Source organism: Mesoplodon densirostris, chromosome 9, assembly GCF_025265405.1.
Source record: "Mesoplodon densirostris isolate mMesDen1 chromosome 9, mMesDen1 primary haplotype, whole genome shotgun sequence".
NCBI classification, from domain to species: domain Eukaryota; kingdom Metazoa; phylum Chordata; class Mammalia; order Artiodactyla; family Ziphiidae; genus Mesoplodon; species Mesoplodon densirostris.
Window position 1 is genome coordinate 25,927,167 of NC_082669.1, and position 23,807 is coordinate 25,950,973.

General features: G+C 55.2%; 3 protein-coding genes across 3 annotated transcripts in view; 1 reads left to right on the top strand and 2 right to left on the bottom strand.

Moving 5' to 3' along the window:
• Nucleotides 1-8,321, bottom strand: part of GCK (glucokinase) — a 55,135-nt gene extending 46,814 nt beyond the window's left edge. The window contains exons 1-2 of the mRNA XM_060108567.1: nt 8,259-8,321; nt 179-2,914 (exon numbers count right to left, since the gene is read on the bottom strand). Coding sequence (XP_059964550.1) covers nt 179-223 — 45 coding nt within the window. The 5' untranslated portion in view covers nt 224-2,914; nt 8,259-8,321. The remainder of the gene's footprint in view (nt 1-178; nt 2,915-8,258) is intronic.
• Nucleotides 8,322-8,385: 64 nt separating this feature from the next.
• YKT6 (YKT6 v-SNARE homolog) lies at nt 8,386-18,919 on the top strand. The gene is made up of 7 exons (XM_060108569.1): nt 8,386-8,671; nt 11,117-11,199; nt 12,389-12,489; nt 13,590-13,694; nt 13,983-14,048; nt 16,330-16,431; nt 17,247-18,919. The coding sequence occupies exons 1-7, from the start codon at nt 8,568-8,570 to the stop codon at nt 17,280-17,282; spliced, it is 597 nt and encodes a 198-aa protein (XP_059964552.1). The 5' UTR covers nt 8,386-8,567; the 3' UTR covers nt 17,283-18,919.
• Nucleotides 18,920-23,052: 4,133 nt separating this feature from the next.
• CAMK2B (calcium/calmodulin dependent protein kinase II beta) overlaps nt 23,053-23,807 on the bottom strand; it is a 91,698-nt gene continuing 90,943 nt past the window's right edge. The window contains exons 23-24 of the mRNA XM_060107903.1: nt 23,386-23,620; nt 23,053-23,187 (exon numbers count right to left, since the gene is read on the bottom strand). Of these exons, the coding sequence (XP_059963886.1) occupies nt 23,388-23,620 (233 nt within the window). The 3' untranslated portion in view covers nt 23,053-23,187; nt 23,386-23,387. The remainder of the gene's footprint in view (nt 23,188-23,385; nt 23,621-23,807) is intronic.

The window sequence follows — 23,807 nt, forward strand, 5'->3', positions numbered from 1 at the left end:
AAAATAAAATCATTACCAAAGTCAATGCCTCATAATTCACTCCCAGCAGGTCGTCCCTAAAGCACCTGCACATACAATCAGATACTGAGGCACAAACACTTGGTCAAGTTAAACAAACCACTGAATACAGGAACGTGTAAGAAGCATTTCTAGAAAACCGAATGCAGCAGAGAGTTACCTTTTCCTTCTTGGCGATCTCCATCCTGGCTCTGTCATCCAGCATTTGTACCGCAGCCCGCCCGGGGGAGCTGGAACCCCTCAGTGTTCCCCAACGGGCTTCCAAGGCAGAAATATCCCCAGGCTTTTCCCAACCAAGGGTCACGGCCGGCCCGAGTGTCTGGTAGAATATGGTCCACCTTCTGGCTGGCTTCTGGCTTGAGGTTCAATCACAGAGTTTCCTCCTTTTCATTGTTCTCCAGCAAGCCTGCCAGCCTTCTCTTCTGGGTCCCAGTCGGGACCCTTCCCCACTGAGGCCTTGTCAGGCCAGGTATGGTCGGGGCAGGGCCATTGCCGGGCTCCAGAGCTGGTCAGCACTGGTCAGCTTTCTCTCCGGGCTGTGCTGAGCTGTGACGGCGTGGTGCTCTCTAGACAGACTCAGCAGAAAAGGTCCTCTTTCCTCCTGTGGCTGGGGGACAGCTTTTGAGTAATTAAGTTGTGGGCGACTGTTCTTTTCTCACACCCCAACCTGCTTCCCTGAGGCTCAGTCGCGGCCCAACACTTCCTGCTCTGACCAGGTATGGAGTGGGGAATTCTCCTGCCAAGGCTCTCTGCGCTCCTGCGAGGGCCCACGCTGCCATGGCAACCAGGAACAGGCCTCTGCGCTCACACCCTCCAGCCTCTGCAGGGCTGACCATCCTGTCATTAGAGCTGCCATGCAGAAAACTGGGGCTGATGGCAAAAGGCCTCCATCCCCATCACCATAGTGACAGCCCAATCGCCTTATCACCGCAGACTTTGCCACCTGTCCAGTTCCCAGGGCGGGGTCACAGGGTCTTCCAAATTCATGTCCTAAGGAGGAGAGGCCCCCTTGAGTCTGGGAACCAGAGGAGAGGGAGCAGGTGGCTTAGCCAGTGGCACTGCCACATGCGCCCGGGCCACCCTCAAGCTTTGGTCACTGCCTTCCCTGACTACCATCTGGAAATATGAGCTCTGCTGGGATCCAGCAGAGGGAAAGAGGAGGAGTGGCCAGTGAGACCTCTCCAAGTGGATATGCTGAAATATTTTTAAACCAATTTCGTATTGATGGTCATCTGGGCAGTTTCCGTTTTCCCCTGTTATAAATCTTGGCCTTTTACCAGGGTCAACACGTGCATGTGTTTCTTCTGGATGCTTCCTAGAGGCTGAATTGCTAGGTCCAATGCTGGGCACATTTTACGATTGTGCAGACAGGACTACACTGGCCCCTTCAAATGGCTTCACCAATTAATCCTTCCGGCATCATTAGGAGTTTGACTCCATGCTGGCCAGTCCTTGAGATGATGAATCTTTATAACTTTTGCTTATCTGTCATCTCATTGTAATTTGAATTGCAAAGTGCTGGACACCTTTTCATATATTTATGGTTATCTGTATTCCTTTTTCTAAGGATGATTTGTTTATATTACTTAACTGTTTTGTTACTGAATTGTCTTCTACTTTTCAGTTTGTATAAACTATTTTTATATTCCATCCATAATATCTATTAATCCTTTTCTTGTTGAATATGCTGTATTACCTATTGCTAAACATATGGCTTGATCAATGCTGTCTTTTAACACACAGAAGTATTTCTTTTTTATGAATTTGTCTTGCTTTCTTTTTCTGAAGCTCGTGTCTTGTTAAGAAAAGCATTTCTGGGGGCTTCCCGGGTGGCACAGTGGTTGGGAGTCTGCCTGCCAATGCAGGGACCACAGTTTATGCTCCATTGTTGTATTTCTGTTGTGAGGGAACAGCTCTGCTCTGGTCACCTTGCAGGTGTCCTCAAAGGCCACCAGGCCAAGTCCGGGACCACAGCTAATCTGAGCCTGTCAGAACACTCTGTGATGCTCCAGGAACTGAGGCTGGACTTGTGAGGAGCTGCTCTGAGGCCACCCCCCGACTCTCTTCCACATCTGCCCAGGAGGCATCAGGAGGGTTTCCCCTCATCTCTGGTTCCGAGATGAGAGGCTTTCTGTCCCTGCCCCCAGGGTGTAGCTGTCATCTAGAATGGGCTCCCAGCCAGAGGTGATGCCTTGGGGTGACTTGAGGCGCAGGCATCCAGCTCTCTTTGGTTGGGTGTCATCCTTTCTGGTGCATGGGACAAAGATGGGAAGTGGCACATTTCGGTGCTTTTTCTTTTCTTTCCTTCCTTCCTTCTTTCCTTCCTTCCTTCTTTCCTTCCTTCCTTCTTTCCTTCCTTCCTTCCTTCCTCCTTCCCTTCCTTCCTTTTCTCTTTCTTCTTTTTCTTTCTTTCTTTCTTTCTTTCTTTTCTCTCTTTTTATTTTGCTGCCTGTGTCAGCAACAGACTGTCTAAATGTAAAAGTGGCTCTTGGTACTCTGCCTGCCTTGGCCTCAGCTCTGTCTATGAGCTGGATGTCTCTCTGTCCATTCCTGTAGATACTGCACTCTTTCAGTTGGCACTTTTCAGTTTTTTGATATCTGGTGGGAAGGGATCCCTTCCTTTTATTTTCCTACAAAATTTTCTTTACCATAAGGCTTTTATCTTTCATATAAATCTTAGAATCTACTCTTCTCATTTCACTAAAATAATGCTGTTGATAATTTCATTGGAAAGGCACTGAATTTGTGGATTTGTGGATCCATTTTAGAGAACAGACAAGTCTCATTCAGAAATGTAGCCAGTTGCTCTGTTTGTTCAGGTCTTCTTTTATGCCCTTCAGGTGAGCTTCATTATTTTTCTCTTATAGATCGTATACATTTCTTATTAGATTTATTCCTAAAGAAAGGAAATATATTTATATGGAGGAGAAATTGTCATTATAATTATACTGATTAAAACATTTATCATTCACAAAGTACTTTTGTATTCATTCTGTCATTTGATCAGACAGTCTTGGGGCAGTAGGCAGGGGTGGTATTATTTTTACCACTTTCAAATGAGTTCATTGACACGGGGGATGTTGAAGGATTGGGCTGCAAAGGCTCACCATCCCCCAAGGACAGGGGCCAAGGCAGTCCTCATGCAGAAGTCCCAGGTCCTGCTGCATAGCCCTGTGGCCTCCTTGGCCACAGATGACTGGAATGTCACCTGATCCAAGGGCAGCCACACTGCATACAGGTCAGAGCCTTGGGAGTGACCTCACAGGAGACATTTACCCAACAGGGACTACTTGAAACAATAGGTGATTTTATGGGGGCCTCAAAGTGGCAGAATCTCTGAACATTCAAGTCTCCATAGGAAAGTCCTGCATCTTCCTCCCTAGGGTGAGGCAGAGGATGGTACATTCCTGGGGGAAGTATCTGTGGTGCAGGAGGGAGGGAGGGTCTTCAGGGCTCCCCTTGCATCCTCCCCCACCCCACCCCCGCCCCTGCAGCTCCGGGACCTTGTGCTTCAGCCCCTCACTCTGCTAAGCCCCCATCACCCCACCTCTCCCCAATTTAAACCTGCTGACCCTGGTTAGCCTCTCACTTTTTGCCATTCTCCTCCTGCCCTCTTTGTGTCATTCTAGTGAAGTTCATATAAACATATGTATTTCAACTTCTATGTTTAAGCAGAAGTTTGTATGTACCAATACTGTTTGGGGTTCGCTGACCTTTTTAACCTGGGCAAATCCCATTGCTTCTCCCAAGTGTCAAACACGAAGTCCTGGACGGACTACCCTGCCGGTGTGGGGAGAAGGTCTGCATTGATTGGCTGAGACGTGGGTCAGGCGCCCATCTGTAGACCAATCTCGGAGGCAATAGGGATGGGATTGTGTTGATTGGCTCAGACTTCCTGGCACCCATGGGGAAACAGACATTGTGGGGCTGGAAGGGGCTGGGGAGGGGGCTCTATCACTTGCACTTTCAGATTCTTAGTCATGACTTTTCCTTTATGATGACTCCCGTCCTTGCTTTCTGCTCTCAGAGGCCCTGGGGACCAGGCTGCTGTGAGGCCCAGACTCCTCTTTCATGGTGGCCGGCTCTGCCCCTCTCCCAGGGCCTCTGCCTGCCCCCCTTCCCCCCTTCCTATTCTGCAGACTTTCTCCCACTTTCTGTGCAGGGCAGCACCACAGGAGTAAGGGTGCCTCAGGTCAAGTCACCTGCCTAAGTGACCATGTATCCAGAGTGGGCTACACATCCATCCCTAGATCCGGAGCAGGGGAGGGGTGCCTGGTGGTACAAATACAGCTCCCGGGAAGCCCCTGCAGGAGAGGCAGTTCTGAGGGCGCCTGTCCCTCTACTTCAGGGAGCTCCCAGCTGCCTCCTGTCTTCCTTGGCTGTGATCTCTTCCTGCCTACTGCCTCCAGGTAAACCTTATAGTATACCCGGTCCTCTCCTGCTCTGTCATCTTCTGGTCCCTCTCTGCTGCTGGCAGAGCCATGTCTGTGCCTGTCTTCCCTGTGGCCTGGAGAACCGAGTGGGAGCACAGGACACGTGGGTAAGCAGTGGTGGTAGTGAGCAGCCTTCCTGGAGGCTGGGTCTGCTAGTAGACCCCGGTTGATGGCATCAAGTCCATGCTCCTTAGACTTGGTGAACTACTAAGAAGGTATAGGGGAGGAAAAATTCTCCTCTGCCCTCTTTGGCTCTCCAGCTGGGCCTAGGAACTGAACTGACATTAACAGGAGAAAAGCATACAGGTTTTATTTAAATTTTTACCTGTACAGAGGCGCCTTCACGAGAGAATGAAAATCCAAAGAAGTGACCAGAGAAAAAGCTTTTATACTTTTATAAAAAAAACAATAAATTTGTGAAGAATTGACAGGACAGCAGGGTTGGGGGTCGGGAGAGTAAACCGCGGAGAAGTGACTAAGGAAAATGAGGGTTGGTTCAAAATAATCAATATGTCAAAGCAACATATTTAAGGTGACATGCTCTGAACTCCTTTGGAGGCCTGACCACACTGGTGGCCCCTTTCAGGGCCCCTTTCCTGGGTAGGCTGTGGAGGCTGGTGTTAGGCTTAGAGTGAAAACAGCCCTGCTGCCCTGGCCTTGACTGGCCAGACAAGGGGGTATGGGGACCGAGGCCACCGAATGGCTGGTTTCCCCCCTGGGCTGGGCCTCCTGGAGTATGCCCCTTAGCCAGCTTTTATCCAGCTCCCTAGAGGGTTCCACTGTGCAGCTAAATTGAGCGCCTTCTGAGAGCTGAGTAAAGCCTCGATGGTGGGTGGCTGCCTGCCTTGCCCAGTGGGGGCGAACTTAGAGAGCCTCAGCCATTTGTCATGGGCAGCCTTGTTCCAGTTCTGTCTGCAGGGCCCAGCAAATGAGGGGGGCCAGGACTCCAGAGAAATGTGCCATCCCCACAAGTGTGGATGCTGCATGCATGACGTCAGCGCCCTGCCCTACAATCTTTTCTATCCCCATAATTGCAGACTTACAGGACAGCTGCAAGAATGGTACAGTGAACCAAACGTAAGGTAGATAGATAGTGGGAAGCAGCCGCAGAGCACAGGGAGATCAGCTCGGTGCTTTGTGACCGCCTGGAGGGGTGGGATGGGGAGGGTGGGAGGGAGGGAGATGCATGAGGGAAGGGATGTGGGAACAGATGTATATGTATGACTGATTCACTTTGTTATAAAGCAGAAACTAATAAAAAAAAAAAAGAAAGTGAGCTCTATATTCCATTTTCCACTAAAAAAAAAAAAAAAAAGAATGGTACAGTGAAACTCCTGGATACCCTTCATCCTGACTCTTTAAATTAACCATATTTGCTTTACCCTCCATATGTATTATAGACCTGAACCCTTTAAGAGCATGTTTCAAACAGGATGTCCTTTTACCCAAGTACTTGTGTGTATTTCCTAAAAACAAAGAATTCACTTACATAACCACAACACCATGAGCAAAATCAAGAAATTAAAACAGATACAATACTTATCTGCAATCTATAGACCTTCCTCAGATTTCAGCCTACCATCAAATCTCCACTTCCCACAGCCTGCAGGACACCTGTAACCCACCATGACCTCTCCTCCTTTTTGTCATGAACGATAACAGTACACGTAATCATCATTGTTGTTACTTGTTAAACAGCTACTATGACTAGAGCTTGGAACAAAATGTCTTATCATTCCCAGCAACATGCTTATGGAAAGGGTATTTTTCCAGTTTTACAGATGAAAGAGAGAAAGAGACTCAGAGGAGTTAATGGTTTGTTCACTTTTGTGGTTTTGTGGTTTGTGGAAGTGCTGGGACCGAATCCAAGTTGGGTGACAGCTGGGGTGCTGGAGTGGAAGGTGGGTCTTGCTATTCAGTAAGATGGATGACCTTGGGGGGTTGGTAACCACAAAGGCCAAGTGAGGCTTTCTGGGGTGATGGAGGACAAGCAAGGCCAGAGAGGAGGGAGAGCGCTGCTAGAGCTGTGAAAGTTTGTTACGTGTTTTGGTGTCGACGTGTGCCTCTTAGGAGCAATTTCCTTAACCTGAATCTCAGTTTCTATGTCTGTAAGGTGGTAATAATATTCTCCTCTGTTTCTGTGAGGATTAAATGAGGGCGCATACGGAAAGTGCTTGGTGTAAGGGAAACTTCAAGACAATTACTATTACGTGTCACGTGAATACATTTAAATCTATTCCAACCCAACCCCGTCCTCCTGATTCCTCCTTTTGTACGACTTTTAGTGGCAAAGGAAAAGGGACTTTGAGAACTGTCTTCAGAAATGGCTCTCACCCGCCCCCTATAGGTCAACCATGTCAGCGCAGACAGCATGGGGCTGCACTAACTGCTCTCCACCGTTCCGTGACGCTGGCCTGGCGTTGGCCAAAGTCTGTTCTTAACGTTTAGTACCAACATGGAGGGGATGTGGGAAAGCTCTCTCCACCCTCTGCACTTGGAAATAGCCAGGGAAGAGGGTCGGTGAGGAAGGTGCTGAGTGAAAGCAGGTGGTGGGAACTTCCTTCAGCCACAGGAATATTTAGAGCCATGGTTCTCTAAGCCACTGCTCCCCAGGGTGCATTTGGCAATGTCCAGAGACACTGTTGTATTTTTATTTATTTGTTTGTTTGTTTATTTTTGGCCACAGGATGCAGGATCTTAGTTCCCGACCAGGGATCAAACCCGTGCCCCCTGCAGTGGAAGCTCAGAGTCTTAACGACTGCACAGCCAGGGAAGTCCCACCAGAGACATTTTTGGTTGCCAAATGGCCGGTGGGGTGCCACCAGCATCTAGGGGGTAAAAGGCCTGAGATGTTGCCTGCAATGCACGGACAGCCGCCAGCAACAAAGAATTATCCAATCCGAAATATCAATAGCGACAAGGCTGAGACACCCTGATTTAGGGTAACGTTTAGAGTGATACTGTTGGTTTTTCAAATATTACCACCTCTTTCCCATCATTTCAGATCTGGCTGCTTCTAGCACGATAGTTGTGTAACCTTTCTGCCAAATTCCAAACACCAAGGTCCTTTCACCTCTGTCCTGCAAGATGCTTTCGGATAACATACCATTTAACAAACAAGAAGCATGAAAGACGTACTACCCTTAGGGAACTGAGCCTCATTCATCCCCATCCATTGAAAAAGCATTATTCCAACATCTCAAGCAAAATGAGGTTTTCCAAGTCACGGTAAGCCAAGCTGCTCCCTCAGTTTGGAGATGAATTTCTGCCCCTTTGGGGTGAAGTGGCTCTGCTACTCTGTGAGGTCAGCAGTTTGGCTCCCAAATCAGTGGTTAGACATCTGGTTTCCCAGGTGGTGGGCAGGCCCAGGAGCCCTCACCCCTGCGGGCTTGTGCTGAAGGAACCTGTGTGACCAGGGACTTGCTCCCAGGCAGGCAGGAGGAAGGCGTGGGAATGTCAAGAGAGGACTCAATCATCTGAAAATAAGAGGCATGCCTTCACCTCCCGGCAGGTCCCTGCCCTTTTTCACTCAGAAAGGAGATATGATTCACGAAACACTTTCCAGGGACAGCAGTTCGCCCATAAATCAAAGTCCCTTGTGTGGGGTTTACAAAGCCCTGGCGTGTGGGTGAGACTCTGGGTCTCACCGTTCGGAGGGAGGACAGCGCCGGGGGACACAGGCGACCCTACAGGACTCAGAACGGACCGGGAAGAAGCGAGGGGCCCCTGGGAGAACTCAGGACGGCCAGGGAGAAAAGGACAGGCCCTCACAGAGAGAAGGACAGCGGGGTAAGACTAAAGACTTACGAGCAGCGAGCCAGCCGGCCTACGAAAGCCCGAGGGGCGGGGACCGACCTCAAGCGCACGCGCAGCACTCTGCTCCGCCCCCTCGCCCGTGCTTCCGGCTGCTCTTTTCTGCATCCGGGGCACGAAAACCCTTCGTTAGGCCTCGGGCGGCGGCCCCTGACCGAAGCCGGAAGTGGACCCAGAGCCAGGCGGAGGAAGCCGGCGGCTGACCCGTCAGCAGCCTGTAGTGGTCTCGAGGGGCGGCGCCGCGCTGCTCCCTGCGAGCCGGTCCCGCGGCCAGGCGGGTAGCTGGCCCGAGGGCGCGGCGCCATGAGGCTGTACAGCCTCAGCGTGCTGTACAAAGGCGATGCCAAGGCGGTGCTGCTCAAAGCGGCGTACGACGTGTCCTCCTTCAGCTTCTTCCAGAGGTCCAGGTAGGCGGGCCCAGGCGGGCGGCGCCCGGGCGGGGAGGCCCGGGATCGGGGTTGGAGACGGCCCCGGAATCGGGGGAGGGCCGGGGCTCGGCCTCCCGCAGTGGAGCCGGCGGTGGCCTCTTCCTCGGCCTGCGGACTGTGCCTCTGAAGAATCATGTTTTTTTCGATCGCAAAAAGCCTTATCCCATCGTAGAACGTAATGCTGTAATCAGGGTTTTTCCAGATTTCTGTCGTATAAAAATTATTAGGGGGCTTTGAAAAAGTGCAGATTCCCCAGGTTCACGTCCGCTGGAGGCCCAGCGATCTATATTTTAAACCAGCAACGCCCACTTAGTGATGCTGACCTAGGAAGCTTACGTGCCACACCTTAAGAGCCACGTTTGTATTATCTGGTGGGGCTTTCCAGGAATTCCGTATGAGAGATATTGGTATACTGTCCCATCTTATGGGTGAAGTCACTGAGGTCCCAAGAGATGGATACCAAACCAGCCAGGACTCCAACGCAAATCGTACGCTCTTTATGGTTGGGCTTTAGTGGTACAGAAGGGTTCTACGGTGAAGATTTGGAAGGAAGCGTGGGATTTGTAGGGCTTACAAGCTTTTGAACATTCGTGAGGCACTTTAATGCAATCAGGTGTGTATTAGAATGACCACAGACACTTGCAGCCTGTTCGTGGGAGGGATGGGGGTGACTCAGGCACAAAAGGAGAAGGACCCTACAGAGTCTGGGTCTGTGGTCATCCAGTCTCCGGGTCTGGGGGAATCTGCAGTCTGGATTCTGTTTTCGCTGCTTCAGTGCGGCTGTTTTGTTCTTGATGAGAGTGGCTTACGGGCAGGATGTCTGACAATTCCTCTCGTTATTTTGTCGAAACTTTCTGCTTCTTTCTGGGTCCTTCTTGGTCCTTCTTAGCTTTATCATGATCTCTAGTCTCTGTTCCGTGTCCCTTCTTTTCTGTGATCGAACTTTGGGAGCTAACTTGGCTAATTCTGATTCTTTCACTTTTTCTTTTTCCCCTCCCCACGTGTACTGAAGATCCTCAGAGATTTCACTGTAGGACTTTCACCTCACTGGTTTGCGATACCCAGACCAGTTTCTGATGATTAACACAACTGCGATACTGTAGGGACATCTCTACCAGTGCCTCTTAAAGCAACACGTAGTCCAGCCGAGCTCATTGTTTTTCTCATAAGTCCTCTTCTCTTCCGTCCTGCCTGCCTCACGGTTATCAGAGCCCAAGCCTCAACCCTTCAAAGGGTTTTCCAGCTTTTCTGGCCCGTGTATGCAGACTCTCACAGTGAATGCAGTTCTTCATTTGTCTAATTATAGTCCGACTCTAAGCTCTGTCTCGTGTTAGCTTTTCTGCAAGGACTTCCTTATTTTCAGACTTTTCTCTAAGGGATCATTTTGATCCTGTCACCCTCTCAAGATCATAATAACAAGTAATACTGTGTGCCAGACATCGTGCTAAGTGCTCACCTAATCATCGCAGCAAATCTCGATTTATAGATGAAGCCTGGTGCACTAAGTACCTTGCTCCAGAGGTCATACGTCTTATAAGTGGTGGAGCTGGGATCCCAGCCAGGGAAGTCCGCTCCCGAGTCGGGAGTCCTCACTCATCGGTGTGGCTCTCCGCGCAGTTTCAGAAGTATCCACATCTGCTGGGGATTCTCCGAGTCACGGCCCTGTGCTGACGGCCCTTTACATGGCATTCCCGATCAGAGGCTTTTTGTTAACTCCGCTTCCTCCAGCTGGACCGTTGTCACCTGGGACCCTTCCATTCTGGCCACATCTCTCTGTTGGGCCCATGAGCCGACCTCCTCCCTCTCAGCCTCTGTGCAAGCCATTTTCCGTTTCCTTGTCTTGGCTGAGCTCTTGCCCTGCCTTCCTTCCAGAGTGCCTCGGGCTCGTACGGTGGATTTGCCCCAGCAGACCGGAGGCCTTGTTCTCTGCCAGAGCCAGCAGTCACTGTGGACATGTGTCGCATTACCGGGTTCAGCCAGTGGCAGCTGCCATAACTGACTGCATCCGCCGAACAGTTTTTGCCACTTATGTTATTCTGTCACAGATTTTACTTGTCCCCGCTTCTCAGAAGTCAGTGGAGCCTTGAAAACAGGAGCTGGCTTTTGCTTCTCCACTGTGCCCCAAATCATACACTGACCAAAATGTTAAATTAAGTATAACCTGTAGAAAGTTCCCTGGAAGTCTGGAAGTGGTTTTTTCGAGCGAGCTAGGTAGCAAGCAGATGTGGTTTGAATGGTCTTGGTGATTTCTGATTACCTGTATTTGTGATCCTTGACAGGGTGTTTATTATTTCTTCCTAAGGTTGGGAGGGAAAGGAATGAACCCAAGAAGCAGTGTCTCCTTAGTGTATACGCTCAGAGGTCCCTTTCCACTGTGTTGGGGACAAGGTGACAGGAACAGGTAATATGTGTTGTGTTTCTTAGCGTTCAGGAATTCATGACCTTCACAAGTCAGCTGATTGTGGAGCGCTCCTCGAAAGGCAGCAGAGCTTCTGTCAAGGAACAAGGTAAGAGAACCTGCTACCTTGTGAGTGTGTGCTGGCCTGGCTGCCCCACCTCAGGCAGCTCGGAGCTCGATCAACAGGAGCGGTTGCCGCTTGCTGAAGAGGGCTACCAGGACCCCACTCCTCTGCCAGCTGCTCTCTTCCCTCCTCCTCGGTTTCCTGTTACGCAAAATTCTATGCCCACTGTTGGTGTCGAAGTTGCCTGGTTAAAATCACCCCCAAAAGCTTGGACTCGCTTAAGATTAGGGTCCGCCTCTCGGAGCAGTAAGCGGCCTTCCTGCTGTGTCCTCTTTCTCCTCTGGAGTTGTAGACATCTCTGGAAAGGATTTCCACCCAGCCCTGTGGAGGTAATACTGTATTCTGTGCTGCTTAGATTTTTGCCCAGGAATCTGGAAACTCATTATTTTTTCCTCTTGACCTTAGTTTTTCTTCTTCATGATTCAGGTTTCCTGTAAAAATTTTTAGACGTTTATTTTACAGGCATTTGGTGAGCTGTGTCATCTCTGAATCTTTTTAAAGTGACAAAACTTAATTTCAGGGATTGTGACTATTTTGCAGAAGCCCTTGTACAGACTGTACCTTTTGATAATTTGATGACTTCAGCACATGCTTGAGACCGCAGCCAGCCGTGGCTAATTTTTTTTCTGGATGGGCTTTGTCTCTTCCTCCCACCCTGCCCCGTCCCCGCCAAGGCCCACCACAGAGTGGAGCAGGCTAGGTTGCTGTAATGAGGAAGGCTGAGGCCCTGACAGGTGATTTCTAAGAAAGTGGAGGCTGCTTGGCTTGGCCAAGGTTCCATCAGCTTGGGAGTGGAGCACAGCAGAGCTCCAGAGGGCGGCAGCTTCCCAAGATACAGGCGAGCCTGACCTAGAGCTCAAGGATGTGACTTGGACGTGCACCTGGGGCCCTGTTGCCTGGGATGTTTCTGCACCACTGGTGCTCCTTTAGACCCTGGCTTTGCACGCTGGGCCTTGGGGCATTCACTCGCCCTGCAGCAGGTGTTGGGCCGCACTGCCGTCAGAACTAAACGTGCTGTCCTATGTGCAGGGCCTGACGATAAACCTCACTCAGAGCCGCTTTGTTGGCCCAGGAGGCAGGAGCCCAGCACTGTAACACTCTGACTGGTTTTGGTGGTTAGAAAGTCTGAAACCCTCACGTCACCCTCTGTGTGTCTGGCCTCTTGTCTCCCTAGAATATCTGTGCCATGTCTACGTGAGAAACGACAGTCTGGCGGGAGTGGTCATTGCTGACAGTGAATACCCATCCCGGGTGGCGTTTACCTTGCTGGAGAAGGTGTGTCTGCAGCTCGGCTGGACTGTACTTGGACAGACGAGTGTGGACTGGGGCCGGGAGTGACGACAGGGCCCAAGGCAAAAGGGGCGAAGTAGTGTGTCCAAAATCAACCTGTTGCTCAGCTTTTCTCCTCACCCTAAACCAAGAGAGAGTCTGGGAGCCTTCCCAGTCCCGTCCGTCCCACCCCACCGTACCCCCTGCCCCTGCCGATTTCTGCTTCTCACCCTACTAGTGTCCCTGGTGCTGCCTTGACTCTTCTTGTTGGCCACAGAGTCACAGCATCCCTCCTTCCGGGAGGGGGCCCTCGGGTCAGCTCCGGCTGTGCTTTTGCCCCTGTCACTCCTCTTGCTGGCTCTCTTCTGCCTCTGCCCTCAAAGTCATGACTTTCATTTCTTTCTGAGCCACACTAGACTGCGTGCTCCGCCCCGTGACCCTCCTCCCCTCCTGCCCTCCTCCCCTCCTGCCCTCCTCCCCTCCTGCCCTCCTGCCCTCTTCCCCTCCTGCCCTCCTCCCCTCCTGCCCTCCTCCCATCCTCCCCTCTTCTGCTCCGACAGGCCCATCGGGCACAGACTGGGCCCCTCCCCGCCTCTGTGCCTCTGCTGGAGGAGTCCCCCTGCTGGCCATCGTGCAGTTACAGCAGCAGCTTTCCCCATTGTGGGGCCGCCACGTTCTTCAGTGTGTTTGTGTGGTGCTAATGATAAACTCCTCAAAGGCCCTGGCCTCACATCCCCCCAAACACTCATACACTTATAAGCACATGAAATCGGGTGGCTGCTTAAACTCAAGGGACCTAATTACCTTTCTGAAGAGTTGTTTTGGAAAATTAGAGGGCCAATATGCTTTGTTCTGGAAATTCGTAATCTGATAAAAGTGGAAATCTGTAGTTTGAAATTCTAATACTTCTGTCATTCACCAGATGAGGCTCATATCAGGCTAGGCATCCTCGGTTTTTAATTCCCAGAATACTGAGGAAGGAGGAACTTGAGCTTAGATTTCCCCCTTGCCATTAGCCATCCTCCTCTACCCTCCTCCCCGGGTCCTCTCTTCCGGATGAGCACAGCGGAGGGGAGGGCGTGTTGCTGAGCTCCTCTGTCCTGCAGGTACTAGACGAATTCTCCAAGCAGGTCGACAGGATAGACTGGCCAGTTGGATCCCCCGATACCATCCAGTACACAGGCCTGGACGGTCACCTCAGTAGATACCAGGTAGGGTGTAAAGACTGTGTGCCAAAACTGCGTGAAACAGAAAGCCAGCGGCCCTGGTGGCTGTGACTCTGGGTGATGTGGATGTTGATGTCCTTTTGTAAAATGCAGGGATCCACATTAAGACCTGGAACCCGAGCTCCTAGGCAGGCTTTTGCTTCTCTATCATGTGGTTAAACAGCCTGTGGTTTTTAACTTCTGAAAGTGTGTCCAGCTCACTTGGTTTTGAGCCCCGTTTTCCAGGCAGCCACTCCAGTCCTGACACGGTTTTTATTTTTGGTTCTTTCCTAGAACCCCCGAGAAGCTGACCCCATGACTAAAGTGCAGGCTGAACTAGATGAGACCAAAATCATCCTGGTAAGTAAGTAAGTAGGAGAGCAAGTCCCCAAACTGAGGGGCAGAAAGATTTGCCAGTAGTCAGGCCCACACAGCCGACATTTGTTTTAGTTGTAGTCGAAGCACTTTTCTGAAAGTGGTGTTTGCCCACCTGTCCCCGTGCATCAGAGGCCTCAAAGCCAGACTCACTCAGACAACCCCAGCAGGATCCCTCCTGCGCCCCATCTTGGTTAACGGCACCCGTTGTTTGAGGGACCCAGCATATTCCCGTCCCCATTCACTGTCTGGGTAGTTACTGGGTTCGGGGGGTCTGAATTCTGTGGTCCTGCCTCTGCAGTGCCTGCCTTAGCTTGAGCCACTGCCCGGCAGGCACCTCCCTTTCAGGGTCTGGGTCTCGGCGCAGACTGAGGCTTACCCGCTCTGACTAAATACAGGCCCAGAGTTGTCGGAATCAGGCCTGTTTTAGAAGAGCAGGAACCCTGCATTTTTAGCTAAAATCTCCTGGTTTGTAATTGCTGCTTCAACTTTTTTTTTAAAACTCTGAGCTACTTTTGGCCCTCGATCAGCACTGGCTTTGATTCTTGGGGCCTCTGCCTCTGACTGGTCCTCTGGCTTCCTGACTCCCTCCAGCCTGTCCACTACACAGTAGCTGTTGATCTGTCACTCTTCTGCCTGAAGTCCTTGAGCAGCTCCCAAGTCAGCTCCAGGATAAAGTGCAGGCTCCCTGACGTCGTCTCGCACCCTGGGCCCTCCCTCCTTTTCCTGCCTGCCTCCTGCACGGGCGCCCCGCACTCGGGCCACCAGGGTACTCAGAGGCTGTACAGGCCCTTTCCGAATGTCGCTGCATTGTCACTGCACGTTTACGTGAAGCCTGACTCGTGTGCGAGCTCCCAGGACTGGGAGCTTATCCTGATCTTTACGCCCCTGCTCACAGAACAACGCCTGGCTTAGGCTTAGGGCGAGGGCTTAGCCAGTGCCTGGCAATTAATGGACACCTAAGTAGATGGATATAAAACCCAGGAAAGGGGACTTCCCTGGCCGTCCAGTGGTTAGGGCTCCGCACTTCCACTGCGGGGACACAGGTTCGATCCCTGGTCAGGAAACTAAGATCCCGCAAGCTGTGCAGCACAGCACCCCCCAAATTAAAATAAAACCCATAAAAGGTGCCCAGACAAATCCTACCCCAAATATAAAACTCCTACCAATGCTGGCTCAGCTTTCATGCACATCTGCATCTCCTGGGGTTGGACTCAGGTCTGGGGCAGGACCCAGCAGGCTGTGTTCTATAAACAGCATCCCAGGGGCTCCAAGGCTAGGTCTTCTAAACCATGCTTTGGATAACGTTTGGGGGCTTTGGAATGAAAGTTAGATGTGACGGTTTTCGGGCACTTCTCTGTCTTTTGTGACATGTTTCTCCACGTTTCCTAACCGAGCCCTGTCTCTGCCTTCTGCTGCTTCAGAACCTGCGCACGTGAGCACCACAGAGCCGGGGGACACACGCTCTCTGTCTTTCCTTCTCTCTGCACTGCACAGAGCAGATGGGTCCTGGACACCCAGCCCATTCTGGCTGCAGTGATAAAATCTGGATTACTGGTTATGCTACCTTTTGTCCCATTCATGTCTTGAGCCAGTTAACTTTTTATGGTGGAAATCTGAGTTGCTGAGCTGTGTGTAGAGATAAAGCACATTTTTGCTCACTCCTCATTCTGTGCCGTTTCACATGTGCAAAGCTAGGTTCGTGCCACTTGCTCTGAAGAGGCCTCTGAGGGCCTTGCAGCTGCCCTAGCAATGGCCATCTGGGGTGGGAGTGAGTCGGCCACTTCCTGATGGTCCTGGCAGCGGGGCTGGGGGCTCTTCTGAGGGCCTCCATCCCTTCACCCATTCGGAAAGGGTCTGTCTGCACTGGCTGAGTGCAGAGATGCTCTCGCAGGATTGCCAGTAATGCGATTTAGACACAGTTCCCCTGGGGGAACAGGAAGCACATTCTGTGCAGTAGGAATGTGTGTGTATAAATACAGGTGAGGTGATCCGTCCTGGAGTGTGGCTGTCTGAGCCTGTGCTGTGGAGGATTTGGGGGGAAGTGCTTTATGTCCCAGTTAGAACCTTCTAGATTCTCCAGGAAGGTCACTAGGTCCTGTTTCCTCCACAGGTCTGGGACACTGTGTCTTGATGCAGTGTCCCAGATATGGGGGAGGGGCCCAAAGGAAGTGCCTTCCTGTGACTGAGCTTCACAGGGTGGGCTCGTGTCTACTCACTTTGTGAACAGAGCAAAGTGTTCTTTTCTGTTTTTCTTCTTGTCCAGCACAACACCATGGAGTCTTTGTTAGAGCGAGGCGAGAAGCTAGATGACCTGGTGTCCAAATCCGAAGTGCTGGGAATACAGTCTAAAGCCTTCTATAAAACGGTGAGTGCAGCCCGGCTCCCGGGCACCCCTTCCTGAGAGCAGTGGCCGCGTGCTCACCACTAAACAAGTCTTGCTTGGAACCTTCAGTAACGGGCCGGTCAGTAGCGGCAGGTTCACTGGGGCGCTGTGGGAGCCTAGGCGAGCAGGGGCCTTGCCCCGCCCTGCCTCCGGGCTCCCCCGACCAGGCCGGAAGGGTGGGCCCCGCATCCCTGCTGGCTGCCAAGGGGCAGCAGCGTGCCGCCTTCCCGGAGAGTTCCTTATGTTCCTACTTAGCTTCCCTTCAGCCGAAGGGTTTCAGTTTGAACAGCGGGGCACCGCGTTTACTTGGTCCATCCACACACACGTTTGCTCTCATGTGTGCCTTGGAGGGCGATGCCAGTGGGGCCAGGGGGCATCTGCGAACAGGAGGCGAGAGGGAAGGTAACAGAGGCCCCACAAACCAAGTGTGAACCTCTCTGTTCTCTGAGGACATCCTCAGTAAGGAACACCCCTGTGGGTTAAGACAGCTTTACGGGGAGACGGGGCCGGAGCAGAGGAAGAGACTCCGCCGACCCGACTTACGTTCCTGTTCTTTGTACTTGGCTTAACAACAAGAAGTTTACTTCCTTACTGATAGCGTTAACGGAAGGCGGACAAAATAATTTGAGGGGTACGAACTGCTCCTGGAGAGCTTCGCTCCAGGCGTCGCGGACGGGCCGGTTCTCTCTCTCTCTCCTTGCGATTCCCGGAGCCCCCGGAAAAGCCGCCCAACCCCTGCGGAGCCCCCAGTGCTACGTGTGCCGAGGTCCGCCTCTTCAGCTCTTGTCTCTTTCCAGGCCCGGAAGCAGAACTCGTGCTGTGTGATCATGTGACAGCAGCCGGCAGAGGCCCCTGCGCTGGAACGCCACCGTCACTCGCATCGGAACTGCAGCCCCCGGGGAGCAGACCCGCCGTGGAGCGACCCGAGTGGGACAGACTCAACTTTGGCTTTGGAGCTCGTGGGAGGAATCGAAGGGCAGAAGGGACCTGGGGGCGGGGAACGTTCAGATTCACGTGTCTAGTAATTGGAGGCCCCCTAAACGTGTATTTCGGGGCCGAATGAAACCATAAAGCTCAGTGACTCCTGTAGATGCTGCAGGGCTCGTTTCTAACCCCCTGGGAAGGACGTGTGCAAGGCCCACGGGGGTCAGAGCCGGTTCTCTGTTGATCTTCAGTACACCTTTGGGTTTTATCTGTACGCCAGCTGTGTTTACAGTCCGGTGAGTGGGGTGCCCTGACTACAGGGCTGGGGCGGGACAGCCAGCCACTGAGGGCACGGTGGGCGTGGGGGGCGCCGATGGAGGCTCGGGCCGTCACGTCCACGTCGGGAGGAGACAGCCACTGGGCTTCACAAGTTCTGAGACCTTGTTTGCACTCCTGCCGAGATTGACTTTCTGCAGTGCCCGTCTAGCGAGTTCCACGGAGATGCCTTGGAAGTGGGGGAGGGGCGCCTGCCCGGACTTGCCGTCTGGCTTTGAACATCTGGACCAGAGCAGGGTGTGCTGTAGCCTCTCATGAACAGGTTTCACTTGCCTTTCTGGTGACAAGGCTGTCCTGACAATCACCTGGGACTTAACACACGTCTTAGCAAGTGACCTTTACTGTGGCCACCATTACCAGGCACCAAGAGAAGATGCCAGCCAGCCCGGGGGCTCCCACCACCCCACTTACGGTCTGAGCCTTCCACACTCCAGCCCGGCCCCCTGCAGAAGCACTGCTGAGCCCACACCCTCCCCCCCCACCAGCTGCCCCCAGCAGCATGAGGCCCACGGCTCTGAGGCCCAACCCTGGAAACAAGACACGCAGAGCAGCCCGGGCAGTGGCCCGGGGGGCTCTGGGCCCTTCTCAGCCTCCCTGGCCCCTCGGGCCCTACTGCCATGTTCCAGACTGCCTCCTGGGGCCCTGCTGCGCTTCCTGAGGACACAGGCTCAGGATGCCCCTGTGGGACTCAGTCTCCGTGGAAGCCCCTGCTGGGGTGGTGTCAGCCAGTGTGGTCTCGTCCCTGGGTGTCCTTCCCTGCGCACTCTGTTCTTGCCCTAACTGGGAGGTCCCACTGCCCTGACAGGAAGTGCCAGCGGCCGCGAGTTGCCTTGCTTGGGCCAGAAGGTGGGATCCGCGGGGCTTCTGAGGACCTCACCCGAAGAGATTTACCTGCCAGCTGCCCTTTTTCTCTAAAAGCAGCCTGCCCGTGAGTCGTCCTGCCGCGGACGCCCCTGAAAGGCGCAGAGCCAGCCTGCTCGCTGGCGCCCGAGGTGGCCGTGACTGACTCTCCTCCCACTTCGGAGGGTACTGGGGAGGAACTGGGGGTGGGGCTGGCCGAGACCCCGCATCCGCATCTCCCCAGCTCCTCTTGTATTCTAATGTTAAATCGTGTGGCGAAGTGTATTTTAATAACTGCCGCCTAACTTTTTCTCTCTGTGTTCTGTTTGAAAGGTTCCTATCTGGATAAAGTTGACTTTTGAAATTCCAAGAGAGTCCTGTGCTTTGTTGGAGCCCCAGGGACCCCTTTCCGCGGCAGCCCTGCCCCTCCGTGCTGTGTGCCTGCAGAGCGTGGGGTCCCCCGTCTCCCGGGGCAGTTCCTGTCGGGGGAGACAGCATCTCCCTTAACCCCCCACCCCCTGCTCCCCTCCCCGCCAGGCCCAAGCGGTCATCTCCCCTCAGACTTTTCTAGCAGGAAGTGGGTGACGGAGCCGCAGAGCAGAGAGAAGCCCTGCTCTGAACGCTGTGACCTGGTCCTCGCTACGCCTGGGAGGCTGCCGCACAGCCACGGAGCCAGGGCCACGCAGACGGGAACCCCTCCAGCGCGGGCTGTCTTTGCTGGGGTGTGGGAGCTCCCTGTGCTCCCCGCATCCTTGCAGGCCTGGGACTCTCGTCCTCGTTTAGGGAACGTCCTCGGCAGCTGGTCATTAGACGGTCTGCAAACCCTTCTCAGTCTCTTTCTTCACTGGCCTGGGGCCTCTTTTCAGCCTTACCTCTGACCGTGGGAACAGGAGCAGCGTGGGCATTCCCCGCTTTTCCTGCTCAGAGGACCCGCCGGGGCGGGGCGTTTACCCGTGGTGCAGAGAGCTTTGCCCAAAGCAGTGCTTTTTAAAATGACAAGTGAAAGGCCCTCTCACTGACCTCCCTCTCCCCGTCCTGCTGGCCCTGCTCTGGGTTTCGGAGTCCTGGCACACCTCAGGGTTCAGAACCCACAGTGGGGAGGAGGGTGGTGGGGGGAGGTGGTGGCGGGTGCCCAGAGGGAGGCCTGGCCTGGAAAGCCTCCTCGGATTACAGCTGATAGGTGAGTGGAGCCCTAGATACTGTGGCGGCGGGGACAGACTCCACTCGCGGGCTCTGTCCTAGATTCTCTGTGCCCTGCTCTCGGGTCCTCCGAGGTGCTCCCCGTGCAGCCCTCCCTCCTGCCTGCACACCTGAGAGCCCCTGCCGGGTACCGGCCACGGGGCCGACAAGCTGGCATCGAGGGCCTCCTGGCCCATCTGAAGGTGCCTGCAACCAGATGCCGAGGCTGGAGGAGGAGGCCTCTTCTGTCCCAGTGGACAGGACTGAGCTGGCCCGAAGCAGCAGCCGTCTCATCAGAAGTCACTTGGACCCCCTGGGTGGGCGCGTTTGCTGTATCAGATTGTTTTGAAGCCTGTATTTCTGTGCTGAGTAAGCTCGAGGCGTAAGGTACAGACAGGCAGCAGGGCCTGGGGACCAGGCGTGGAGGCGAGGCTGCCCATCTCCCCAGGAGGGTGCCTCTGGGGTACCAGCAGGGCTGCCCCGGGTCTGCCTGGGAGCGAGGTGGGCCAAGAGGTCTGCGGGAGGGACAGCAGAGCACAGGCAGGCCCCAGCAGCCCTCGCCCGGCGGGGCCTGAGTGTGTGCGGCCACGAGGGCAGGTGTCCGGAGGGCCAGGCAACCATGCATCCATGTGTCCATGCAGCGGTGTGGTCATGCGGCCATGTGGTCAGACAGCCGCGGGGCCGGGCTGCCATTGCGGCTCTGTGGTCAGGTGATCAGACAGGCCAGGCAGCCATGTGGCCAGCGCTCACTCAGCCGTACAGGCCGAGGGTGAGTGTTCCCAAGGGAGGCCCAGCAGGCTTTTCTGTCCCCTGATGTAGGGGTGCCGTGGGCAGCCAGGTGACGCGTCCCTCCATGCTGGGGCTGAGCTGCAGAGGGAAGGCCTGGTGGGAACTGCCTGACTGTGCCAACCCCGGGCCCTCCCTCCCTCCCCTCAGTCTGGGACCATCTGGGAGCCTCTGTACCTGGCACCTCTCTGTCCCCCGGTCTCTGCTCTGGGCTCTTGCTGTTTGGGCCTCCTCGCAGAGCCTCTCCGGGCCCCCGTCGCCATCGCCCGCTCTGTCCTCTGCGTCTCAGCAGCCACTGCTCTTCTGCTTCTGACGTCGGTGTCTGACATCCACGCTGGCCTGTGTGCCATCTACATGCCGTCTACACAACTCAGCGTGAGGGCCCACGGGAGCAGCCGGGGTTGGCCTTGGGCACCGCGTTCCAATCAACGCGCGCGAAGAACGGATGGGTGGAAGGAGAGATCGGACGGGGCAGCAGGCCTTGGTCCTGCGGCTCTTCCCACATAGATCCGCTCTCCCAGCCTCATCTTCAGAGGCCACTAGGGTGACGGGAAAGATTAGGGGCGTGGGGACTCAGGGGTCTGTCCAGGGCCTCAGGGGAACCAGAGGTTGGGGTGGGGATAGCTGGCAGAGCTTGACCTGCAGCGGCGCGGAGGGGCCCCACCTGCGTGTGCCGTCCACCGAGACGGGCTCGGGAACGTCTGGCCTAGGGTTTCTGCAGCCTGGCCAGCCCAGGGTCCACATGGTGGAGCAGGGACCTGCCGTGAGGTGAGGGGTCGGCGGGGTCCTGGCATAGAGCACGCAGATGCACTTGAAGCAGTTTGTTCTGTTTTCCTTTTATTTGCAGTTTCCCGAGACAGAACAAAATAATAATTTTGTACACTTACAAGGCTCAGAAAGAAAAGACAATGAAACTCAGCAAAAAGAGAGAAGAGGAAAGGCCGGCCAGCACCGCAGGCAGCCGACCCTCTGCAGGGCGGGCTGGCTGACGCTGCCACACCGCGGACATCTAGCTAGAAGAGCGGGTGTGGCTTGCTCATGAGGGGTCATGCAAAAGAACTATCCCCCAGAAAAAAAATACCCAAATTATCCCAGACAGGCAGCTCCGTGGAGAGAAGGGGGAGAGGAGGGGAGGAGGCCCCAGGAGGCGAGGTTGGCCGGGCCACACGCTGTCCACGGCGGGCCCTGCCGCTGCCCGAGGCCCAGGGAGCCTGGCAGATGTTTACCCCACGTCCATGGGTGGGGACAGCTGTCCTGAGCACAGCCGCGGACGGGCAGGTGAGCGTCCACTCTGAGTGTCTGTCGATGAACGGTCCCCTTGGAGACCAGCATCCTGTGTCTTGTTCCCCACTCCGGGCCCCTCCCTTGGCTTGATTGCGGGGGAAGATAAAGAAAATCCGTGTTGAAAACAACATGAGTTGAAGAGGGCAGGTACTGGGGCAGGGGGTCCTGCACCTCTGCGATCACGGCCCCTGCACCCCCCCAACACGGCCCAGCGGGCCAGCTCAGACCCACTCGCACACCCAGACGACGGCCCTTGGCTCTCCCTGCCGCCCCCTGGCCACGTGGCCCATCCCGGAGGCTCGCCACAGTGCCCGCCAGCACGCAGGGGGACCCCACGTGAGCCCAGCCCGCCTTCTCCCAACCCCGGGGGTCCCTGTCACACGCAGCCCCGTGCGGCCCTCCGCTCCCTGCTGCCCTGGGCCCAGACTCCGAAAGCGCAGCTTCCTTCAGCAAACACCTGCCTGGACTCTGCCTTGGCCTGGGAGCCGAAGGCACCCACCCGCCTCTGACCCCTCTCTCCTTCCTGCCCCACACCCACACGGGGGGAGGGGGGAGGGGGCAAAGAGGGAGAGGTGCCTGAACAGAAGGGAGGCCAGCCCCGGGGTCCCCTGCACACTGGGCCGCAGCCAGCAGCGTCCTCTCGGCATGTCTCTTGCCAGGCGTGACGTCTGAAAGTAAGGGGTGACCCCCCTGCACCCCCTGCCCGACCCAGTGCACCTCCCTGGCCCCGATGGGGCCAGAGCTGGAGCCCTGGGCCTGCCAGGCCTTCTCTGAGGGCTCCGCATCCTCCCAGAGGGGCTGGCCCAGCCTCTGCACTGCTCACCCATGCCAGGGACACCGGGAGCTCGCACCTGCGCCTCCCAGGGGAGGAGAGGAGGGAAGGGAAGCAGGACGGAGGACAGCCATGCTCAGCCTCCCCAGCCCCTCCCCAGACGACACCTGACACTCCGGACAAGGAGCCATGCGCGGCAGGGAGGCGGCAGACGCGTGGGGGTGGGCGCCACCTAGCAAACACCGTTCCTTGGGTGGCAGGCCCCTGCAGACAAGTTCACTGCCCCGGCCGGTCGCCGGAGGAGGCCAGGAGCAGACGGACACGTGGAGCTTGGGCGGGGAGCGGCCGGAAGGTTCGAAGCCCCACAAACGCCAGGGCTTTTTACAGCTTTTTCCCTTGTTTCGTTTTTTTTTTTTCCGTTTCATCCGACATCAATTTTGTGTGTGCGGTTGTCGTCTTGTTTTTAAAAAGAAATCACATCTGGTCTTGGTTTTCTGCAGACACAGGCACCAGGGGAGGAACGAGGCAGACACAAACATGCGACAGGCAGGCCGTGCGCCCGAGGGCAGCTGGGCTTCAAACACCGAGTCTGTCCCGTGAAACCAGCCGCAGCAGCTCTGAAACGGGGCAGGCCGAGGGCGGGCAGGTCAGCGTCGGGCGGCCGCTCTCCATCTGACACGGGTTTGGTGTCTGCAAGGTGGGCGCCTGGAGGCCCTGACCCGGCGCCCCCGCCCCCCTAACACCACCACGCTGGCCTCCCCACCGCTCTCCGCAGCCCCGCCCGGGCGGCGCTCTCCTCCCGCAAGGGCGCTCACCTTCACTGCAGCGGGGCCACGGGCGCCCCCGAGCAGTGGAAGTGCACGTTCTGCCACTTGCCGTCTCGGCGGTGCCACACGCGGGTCTCCTCGGACTGGCTGGTGCGGGGCCGGCCCTGCCCGTCGATGTACTGCGTGAGGCGGATGTAGGCGATGCACGCGGCGTCCTCGCCGATGACGTGCACGTGCGGGTTCAGGATCGTCGTGTGGATCGGCTTGCTGTTCTTGGCGAGCACTGTGGGCGGGCGGGGGCTTGGCACCGCGCCCCCGGCACCGCTACGCTGGCCCAGCCCCCTACAAGTGCCAGCCCGACCACCCCTGCCCCTGCCGGTGGGGCGGGGATGGGGCAGGGCTTCCCTGGGCGCCTGGCTGGGGGCCCGCGGGCTCCCCGGGGGTGCCGCCCTCTTCCTGCTGCCGCCCGG